General features: G+C 35.9%; 1 protein-coding gene across 1 annotated transcript; it reads right to left on the minus strand.

The window, feature by feature from the left end:
- Nucleotides 1-9,289: 9,289 nt before the first annotated feature.
- Nucleotides 9,290-10,365, minus strand: LOC129750136 (uncharacterized). The gene has a single exon (XM_055745370.1). It carries the CDS (start codon nucleotides 10,363-10,365, stop codon nucleotides 9,307-9,309), a length of 1,059 nt encoding a protein of 352 aa, XP_055601345.1. The 3' UTR covers nucleotides 9,290-9,306.
- Nucleotides 10,366-10,672: the final 307 nt, after the last annotated feature.

Genomic DNA, 10,672 nt, shown 5'->3' on the forward strand with positions numbered 1-10,672 from the left:
TTTTAAATATTTTTCCTTCCTCAATCTTAATAATTTGGAGATTATCTGGACAGATTTGGAGGAATAAGTAAACATGTTGTAATGACTTTTTGAACAGAAAAAATAACAAAATCTTATTTGAAAATTGCACCAAATATTGTTATATTTATTTTAACCTTCCTTTGCCGTTTAAAAAAAAAAGGACAATTAGCCGGTTAGGGTCGAATTGCTATTTCGCATGTATCATCCAAACTACAGAGTGGTTTTTTTTTATAAATTATACCATTTTAGAATCGTCTCCATGTACACTATTTATTTATAAAAAAAATATGTTATAATTTTCTTGGTGTCAGAAAATTGAGCCGAAAGACAAACTGGTCAAAAAAGATGCCATTTTTAAACACAGATTGTGACCATCCTGGTTGAAATAATCAAAATTCACTATGTCAGATAAACTTTGGATGATTCAAAGATTTATTTAAAGTAAAAAAAGTTTTTGGTTTCCAATGTCATATGTCATGAACGGAAGAGTAAGAAAAATTCAAAATCATTGATTTTCGTCTTGAAAACCAACTAATTACTTTATATCTATAAAACTGGGCTGATATATTATGTAATCTATAAAAATCTGAAAACCAATGGAGACTAACGTAATTTTTTTTTTCAAATATTTTTATTTCATTAAGGACCGCGAAAACATACAACGAGAGATTTCAGAAATTTGCGGAACTGTATTTCAACATAAAATATATCAAATGTGCAGTATTAAAATTCTTGAGTAAAATGAAGTGTGGTATTTGATTTCTTGTAATATTATTGATGAATCTCATCATTATTGGTCACCTTAGACTTAAAGCCTTTTCTTTTTTTTGTCATTCTATAATGTTGCCAACATAACGAATGTTTATTGTAAAAATGTTACAGTTTTTCGCGGGAAAAACTGTAATAATGAATTACAATGTAATAAATGATTTCTTCATTTTTGTCAATCACTAGATGGTCTGCCCACACATTATTTAATAATTAAATTTAACATTTCAGAGTAGTTGTGCTCAGAGTGACATTAAGCGTGAAGTAGTTGTCGATATGTTGAAATTCTCTGATTTAATACTGGAATTGGTCACCCTATCAGTCTCTTCATTATTAAATCATCCCTATCGGTTGGGAACGAATGTTATTGAACATAACAGCAATTTATTTCATCAAAATTCCTTGATCCTCATAATAATTTAGATATAAAATCGTTGAAATTTTTATTTCATTAAATTTTTAAATAACCAGCTGTGTAAAACAAAGCACTTTTATTTTATTTTTTATATGAGCTCTCAATGTATCTGAATTTATATCAATCAAGAGCTTTTCAATACGCTTTCAATAGAATGAGTTATCGTTGATGCAAGACACCCATTGTTTTTAGGACTTTTTGCCTTTAAGGTCGTTTTCCGAAGGCCATTAAAATCATATTTAAATATTAAGAAGCATCTGATAGCAGACATTTGGTCAATTTCAAAATGGTAGGGGAGAGTGGGGTAACGTGGGCCACTCTTAATTTCTCAGCTGTGTGTTAAGATAAAAATCCCAATCCAACTGTCATCGTCATCGCTTTGCGTTAGCATGTTTTTCTATATGATGTTGACTTATGTACGCATCATATGCTTCTTTTATTTAACTAGCCTGGAAAATGTACTTACATACTTAAACAAACACCCGTAAAATTTCATGCATGGGAGACCTAAAGTACATAACAAAAATATGCTAATACGCTTATGATCTTGGTTTTGTCATGTTCTTTCACATGGAAAAGGATTTTTTGATGACATTTAAATAGGTCACCCATACGCAACCAATTTCCAAATCATTGCTTGTGGGCAATCGTGGGCCACATTTTGTGGGGTATTTTGGGCCACCTATATTTTGGTGTTTTTATACACGTTCAGAACTTAAAATACGTTATTACTATTTGTAAAGTTTCCTTATGCCAAATGAAAAGTTATGAAAAATGTTTTGGCCATCTTTTCTAATGCGATAGAGACGAACAAAAATCCTATATATGGAATTTTGCCGAAACGTTCGCGAGCCAGGTTTTAGGATCTATTCGATCATACACAACTCTCTTTTCAGTTTCCTAATCTGAAATCGCTTTAAAATAACTCAATGAATTATGAAATTTCAGTTTTGAGTCAACTCATAAACTTTGCACGTTATTTAGTCAATTTAGATATGGTGGCCCACGTTTCCCCACACTTTTTCAAAATCCAAAAATAATTACTTACAGTCAAAACTCGGGAAATTAAAGTATTTGAAAATAACAAAAAATACCTAATAATACCTCAAAAATGTAGAAATCCTTTCCATTTATTTTTTTCATTTTATCTTTTCTAATAAAGAAGTTATGAAACAAAGAAAAAAAGGGGGTTATGATACCCCACTCTCCCCTATAGTTTTGGAAAATTTGTTCAGTAGTTTTGATTTTATTACCAAAACAATAATCCGTGTCTGTATGACCCTAACTGGCTAATTGTCCTTATTTTGCAGCGAGACTCAGGTAACGCTTTTAAAAACAACTTAAAATGAGGAATAAGGAATAAGATTCATAAGATATCGCTTAGAGTAAGTACATTTCGGGTTATAGATACACCCATAGAAAAGGTTGCAAAAATGCAATGCCTATCTGGCAAATCTCTGTGCCCAAAATGTGCTAAAAAGTGCACTATACCAAAGATGATGATTGGAAAAGCACTACGGGAATAAAGACCCAAGCAAAATAATGCATGACCCTTCAAGCGAAACAAGAAAAACATTTTATTGATTTTCACCCTATTGGATACTTCATTGGATGGAATCAAATAATAAGTCTGTTCAATGAAGTTTGGTCGTAATATGTAGAAATGGATTTCCAATTGACTTTGACCGATTTCTACCAGGTCGAAACAAACCCTCCTGCAAAGCTGGATAAGTTTTGACTAGTTTAAACTTTGCTTGAAGAACGTTGAAGAACGACCTGACTAGTTTCAACCAGAACATTGGCCCATTGAACAACTATCAGTTGACAGAAAGGGGGTGAAACCAATTTTTACTTACAATTGAACGAAGCTAATGTTTTTTTTTATAATTCCGGTAAGCATACAAACACAGAGCACTCGGTATATCATCCAACAATGTTCTTGCTGGCTAATTGCTTCCATCCTGCTTTGTCTTGTGATAGGATATGGAATATGTTTTATTTGATTTCTTTCAGACATATGCACTGCGTTTGCGCTGGGTGGATAATGCAGTTATTAGATAGCTTGTTAATGCCGGTTCGGCATAGAATCTTATACCGATAATTCCACTTCCAAGAAAGTTAATTATTGGAGTAGTGTCTGATTTGTGGGTGTAGTGATTGCTTTTTACTCAAAGAAAGACCTTTATTTATTCATTCAACCAAAATTTTGTTGCGAACAGAACAAACAAACTTTTAAATGAGTCTGAAAATGAGCCGGTTGATGTCGAAATGAATATCGGACAGTGATATTGTGTAATTGGCAAGCCTTGTTAAAGCTGAAATTTATCACGGTGCTATTACAATACCCACAGGCGAGCATCGATAAGACATAAGAAAGGGCAATTGCTCAGCCCAATGATCATCGGACTAAGACCGCAAGAACTTACCGCCGCACAGTGGGCCAGGAACCACACTTTTGCGGTCAAAATTGACTGCAGGCCAGAGGGTTCGTTGTAGCTCATCGGTGTCTTCGACAAAGTTACTCGACTATATTTGCGCTATCTATAGATGGATTTGAATTAGTTCTATTTTTCTCCGCAAGGTGGCGCCAAAATCTAACTTTTTACAGAAGCAAGATACAGGCATGGTGTCTTCTACAAAGTTGTTTATTATACCTTTAATATCAACTTTGTAGAACATTGTTAAGCTCTATGTTGTGTACTTACCTTGCAAAAATAATGATTTAAGAAAACCTTGCAAAAAAATGGTTTTTTCACCTATTTTTGTTTTCAGCTATACAATACCTCAAATTTCCACAGCAATTGATTGGAATAAACTCAAATGAGATATTCTAGTGGAAAACTTTTTCGTTTCGCAGATTTTTTCTGTAAAAATTACAAAAAATTGGTTAAAACTATACAATTTTCAAATTGCAATAACTTGCTTGTGAGCAGTTCGGTGCACCTCATTTTTTGAGAAGTGACAGTTGTGATTATGATCTAAATGCATGTAAAAAATGTCGGTGGGTTCTCGTGGGTTCCTTGCCAAATGATTTAATAAAGTTGGTTATTGTCAATTGCATGAATTTTTAGACTATTGAGAGAATCTGATTTGACAGGTAACAATTCCGCACTCACTAACACCATAACATTCTTTATATAAACTATCATGTGCTAAAAGTTGAAAAGGGACTACATGAAAAAAGGACCAACATCAGAGTTCAGTTACTTGAAATTATTTCTACCAAAAAATCAACTTTCATACGCACCGTTGCCGTCTTCAACAAACTGCGCAGATTGCACCTATTTAGACCCCCATGCAAATAACTTGCGCGCAGTAAATCTGCACACAGACCTATACATAGACAATGACACATATCGATGTTCTTTACATCTTTGGATAAAATTGAATTAAAAACAATTGCGACTGGTGTGTCAGTAAAAATTGTAAGTGAATCCATAATTTTTTGGCTAATTTTTCAGTAATTCGAAAAACGCCCGAATAATGCATGATTTATTTGTTCTGTACATTCTTGTACCCGAATGTACAGAATGCATTCTGTTTTCTGTTCGTTTCTTTTCATTTGTTGATCAGTCAATTTTCGTTATTCAACTTCTTGGTTCGCATGCATTTCATAATAACTTTTGCCAAAACAATAAATGTGGAAATGTGATTCGAAAATCAGAAGCGAGCAACGGCTGATTTGAAAAACTGACACGGGTTGTCTATGTGTGCGTCAGTGCGAAAATTTTTCTGCGTGGAAATTATTTGCACAGGAGTCTAAATAGGTGCAATTTCCGCAATAATTTTCCATACAAATTCACATATTAAAAGACCGTTTTCAAAGAAAACATCCGCATTTCTCGTAGAAAAGTTGAATTTTCATCGTACAGTTATTGGATGAATCTATTGCTTGTTGAGTCAATGCTTAAATAAATAATTCAGCCCATTTCTCGCACTTTTAATCAGATTTGTAAAAATAAAATTTTTCAAAAATATTAAAAAAAACATTTTAAATAATTTTTTTTTTGATTTTTTAATAAATTTGACCAAATGAGCTTAATCGCTTCATTAAGCATCGCAATGGACTAAACAATAATAAAATGACGAAAATTCGACTTTTCTACGAGAAATGCGGATGTTTTCTTTGAAAACGGTCTTTTAATATGTGAATTTGTATTGAAAATTAACCAACTTTATTAAATCATCTGGCAAGGAACCCACGAGAACCCACCGACATTTTTTACATGCATCTAGATCATAATCACAACATGACTGCAGTCACTTCTCAAAAAATAAGGTGCGCCAAACTGCTCGCAAGCAAGTTATTGCAATTTGAAAACTGTATAATGTTCACCAAATTTTTGCGATTTTTACAGAAAAAATCTGCGAAACTAAAAAGTTTTCCACTAGAATATCTCATTTGAGTCTATTCCAATCGATTGCTGTGGAAATTTGAGGTATTGTATAGTTAAAAACAAAAATAGGTGAAAAAAACCATTTTTTGCAAGGTTTTCTTAAATTATTATTTTTGCAAGGTAAGTACACAACATAGAGCTTAACAATGTTCTGCAAAGTTGATATTAAAAGTATAATAAACAACTTTGTAGAAGACACCATGCCTGTATCTTACTTCTGTAAAAAGTTAGATTTTGGCGCCACCTTGCGGAGAAAAATAGAACTAATTCAAATCCATCAATAGATAGCGCAAATATAGTTGAGTAACTTTGTCGAAGACACCGATGAGCTACACCGAACCCTCTGGCCTGCAGTCAATTTTGACCGCAAAAGTGTGGTTCCTGGCCCACTGTGCGCCGCTAGGGGATAATTGGCGTCAACCTGAGCCAATCCGAACCCCCGTTAACCACAATTCGTAACCGTAATGAATGAATGGCAAGATAGTGCCAAATCGTAGCGCTGAAGTTGACAGCACTTTCACCTTCCGGCTGATCGGTCGATGGTGGTCCTTCTCTTCTTGTATTGGCCCGGGTTTCTCGGTATAAAACGGGGAAATTGGTTTACAACAACAACAGACCCGGCAGCGATGCAACAAATGTGTGATTGCGGGGGTGTGTTCGATTCGCCCGAAAGCTATTATTGTGGTTTGAGCGGATTGATTCGATTTTGTGGTACCCCCGGAGCCCATATTGACGACTGATGGCTCTATCTAAGTGTATAATTAAGTATTTTTCAGACACCAAGAGAGGTGAGGTAAGCAGCAATTTATGTGGATGTATCTCGTGTTTGTAAACGCGTTACTCAACATCGATTGACTTATGACGTCGTCGTTGTTTCGCGGTTGAATGAGCGTGCAATTGTTCAATTTTATCATTATCTTTTGCGGTGCTCACCTTATATGCAGAAAGTACATTAAGCCTGGCTGGTGATAATTGCCTATTGCGTATGAATGATTAACCAATTTCGGTATTTGGAAGAGCCTCTGTTGAATGTTTTGATTGAAAAAGCGGAAATGGCTTTATTGGCTCACAAATGTCATTCAATATAGGTATGGGAACATCTGCAATGATTTTATTTTCTCTGAAATCTAGGTATGAAGGTACAGATAAAATAAGCAACAGAAAGTATTTTTTCAATATTGTGCCAACCCAATATTATTTCATCAGTGATTTCTATTCATGGCACGGAATGACTTTTTTTCCATTTACGGTTCAATATAATTCCAACACAATGAAAATCAAAACCAAACAAATGAACTGAATCATCTTCTTCGATCAGTTTCCAATCAATCTTGGAACGTTCTGCTGAACCAGGAAAAGAGCCAATAAACGAATCATTCCAGCAGATACGATTGTACTGGTATTCTGATGAAAGATAAAGTTCACCTCATGGTTTCCACGTTCGACTGCTGGCTGGGGAAAATACATAAACGGGGAACGAGCCAAGAAAAGTCTACCCTTTAATGTCGTATTTTTTGTCGATCAACATCGATGAACTTACGGAACCTGCTGGCCTCACCTTGGGGGAAACATGGTAAGATGGGCGGCGCCAGCAGGAAAAAAAGGTATACGAGTTTGTAAATACTTTCGATGTTCCAAGAGCAGGAACCAAACTGGAGCCGTATTTTTACCATTCAGTCAGCAAAGAATGGGCCTTTTGCCAACTTTTTTTCTCCCCTGTCTCTCAACAATAGTCCTGGGGTGATTTGAGTTTCGTCTTTTGCTATTCAATTACTTGTCTGTGTATTTTTCTCTAATATAACATTACCTTCCTTAAGATGGTGTATACATTTTCATAACATACTGTCTTGTTGGCAGAAATGGTTACGTTATTTTATTTTTATCTAATCCAATTGGTAAACGACAATTAACATTCCTTTGATTCTTTTGGACAATTTTTGTTATCATAAAGTACATATTTATTCAAATGTTAAGAAATATTTTTTCATCTTTGTCTGATCTGGAACAAAAGGGAATGGGCATAGATTTATCTCCAATCGAAATTGAAATTTTGCAACCTCTTCTTCGGATATATGTGTCTCAAAGAAGACTAGACTGGGCAAATATGTATGAAACTTGGTTTTCCGGTGTACACTGATGTACAATATACGGTTCGGAAGGTTTAAATTGGTAAGAAATCTCGCGTGAGCTTTCATTACGTCGTATGAAACCAAATGTAAACAAACAGTTTTATTACGAAAAAATTTGTACAATAACTCACATAAACTAGTCGCAACTTCATTCCATCTAATATTATGCATCTAGAAAAAAACCGTAATATGAGCGCTAATAACCAAGTAGCCCAGCCTACTAGCGACATTGAAATCCAATGTAATTTTTTGGATAAACAAACTGAATCAAAACCAAGAAGTGTCAGTTTGATTGCGGTTCAGATTCCACGAAAAAAAAAATCATGTCTGTTATCAGGTCTGATCCTCTGGAAGATGAGTGAGTATAACTTATCTTTTTTGTCCCTGTATTCCTTACGACAAATTTTGTTGTAGGTTGCACGAAGAGCACCTAGAACTGGATGAGGGAAATGATTATGTTATTCCGCCGTCTTTCCCTGAAGATATGGAGTTCGCGACAGAAAATGTGAGTCCTCTGCAGGCGAATGAATTGTTTTCCTTCAATGGACTTTTCTTCATTCGGTTCTTCCGGAGCCAACTACGACCTAAAGAGCTCACGGAAGTGAGTATAGGAGGAGACACCATGGAGGAAGTACTGGGAGCTATATGGCAGGTTGCACAAGATCACGTGCGCCGCGAGGTGATATTTAAAGATGCTGTGCCATATTGGAGCGATAAGGTGCAGCCCGATGTTGGAGATATCGGACGTTTCATCACCCTCCAGAATAAGGCTCAGAGGAAGGGATTTTCGGTCGGAGAGTTAAACCATCGGATTTTAACAAAGTGGCGTGGAAAGGTGATAAATTTGTACATTTATCCATACTCAATCAACGTCGAGACAAATCCACAGTATCAGACTGTGCTCCGAAAACTTGTCTCCCCGGAAATCCCTGATCGGTCAGGAGCGCATTCTACTCGAGATGATTCCGCGTTGGCGAATGAGCTGCGCGAGAAACATCCTGATTTAGAAGGACACTTCAGTTCTTGGCTTTTGTGGGCCAATTTGATAAATTCGTCGCCGGCTCATGAACGAGACTTGTTAAGGCAAGCCGATGCGCCACCTGTACAATTGGCAAAATTTTTTCGCTGGGCAACGGTTTCTGAAGCTGCACGCCTACAATCCGTCCATAGAGGCATGGTGGTAGCTAACACCATCAATGAAGGCTGGATGCGAGGTATCACAGAGATCAAAGGGGAACTTGCGATGGCATCAAAACTCCTCCAGAGTGCTATAAGTAAAATGGAAGCGCTAGAACTAAGAGGACAGTACGGTTCGGAATTGTGCACCGCAATGGAATCGACAACACGCCCCGAAGAAACAGAGATTAGTGGTATCCTTTCCGAAAGAGTTACTGACAGTTACGACGTTGATCATTGTTGAATTTTTTTTTCACTTTAATTTATTGTTTTTTTTTCTTTTTTCTTTTTTTTTACTCTTCATTTAACTTTTCTCATATTTTTATTATTCATATTATTAACAATAAAAAATATCGAAAAAAATGTATTTGTATTTCGTTAAATCTTCTACAGCTATTAATCAATCCGGAAAAATATTGAAATCCATATTCTTGGGATCTTGGGATAGGCCTTTTTCGGGAAGAAAAGTACCACCAGCAAAATAACCACAGTGATTGAATAATTTACTGCAGGGATAGGTTTTGAAGCGGTTCATTGCGTCACAAATTTCGGACAGGACTGGTTTCTGATCAATGTGCTGTCTTCTGCAACTCCTCTTCAATAGTCCAAAAATATTTTCTATGGGGTTAAAGAAAGGGCAGTACGCTGGCAAGAAAATAACCATTATTCCAATGGATCGAAGGTAGCGTACAATATTAGGGTCGCAATGAATACGGGCCCCATCCATTATCCAAATCGAATTAAATCCGGGATACCTCTGAACTTGAGAGTTTTTCAAGGCAAAATTCCTGCAGCAGTTGAAGAATTTTTTGCGATTGAAGGTGCCATCCGTAAAAAAACTATCAACCAATCCATTCATGTTCAAAAAGCATAAAAATGATACCCTCGGCTTTCTACAAAACTCTCCTCGATACACCACTTTCTGTCCGACGATACCATATCCTTTGCGCCGTAATATGTCCTTGTTGTTGATGCTCACTTCATCTAGGAAAACTAAGTTGAACAGATCCCACGGTATTGCGAGCAATTCCTTAACGAAGCGCACAATTTCATCGTCACGAATTTGAATGGCACGGCGTTCGATAGTTTTCCACGACATTCCAGATTCATGCAAAATCGAACAAATGGAAGAAACGCTGATATTTATTCGGAAATGTTTCTGGAACTTAATCTTCGGTTCCTCCAGGAACAGAACTGGCTCCTTTCGATACAAATCAAAAATCCATTGACGCATGTGGCCTCCAAACTTTTTGAAAATTTGTTTTCGTTTCTTTCTTTCGAAAAACCCGTTTGTTTCAAATTTCTTGAACCATTCGCAAACAGTGGATAAGGATTTTCCGTAGACTTTGGAAATGTCTTTCCTGGTCATTCCTAGAAAATAATTCCTGTACAGCGCGTGGTACACGGTGTTCACACTGGCATGACGTTGCCTTACATTTTGAATAATTATGTTGGACATTTTTTCAACTGAAAATAGATTCCGTTCGGTTCCGATCCTAACAATATAAACAAAACAACACATCGCGAGTTTCCTAGGAGACTTGAAGCATGCGATTGAAGGCCTAGGGAAAATGTACAGTAAATAACGTAAACAATTTTCGTGCACTGCATTGAAATTGCCTACTAGACTGAAAAATTAATAACAAACCTTCGAATGACAGGAATCTCGCTAGTAAAAAAGTGTCGCTAGTAATACTGTCGCTATTCGGTTTGGTGCTATACACATAATATATAAAGATGAGTTGGACTATATATGTTTGTTTGTT

The sequence above is a fragment of the Uranotaenia lowii genome, chromosome 2 (assembly GCF_029784155.1).
Source record: "Uranotaenia lowii strain MFRU-FL chromosome 2, ASM2978415v1, whole genome shotgun sequence".
Lineage (NCBI taxonomy): Eukaryota > Metazoa > Arthropoda > Insecta > Diptera > Culicidae > Uranotaenia > Uranotaenia lowii.

Coding starts and splice junctions, on each gene's coding strand:
- LOC129750136 (XM_055745370.1), bottom strand. CDS start 10,365: ATGTCCAACATAATTATTCAAAATGTAAGGCAACGTCATGCCAGTGTG.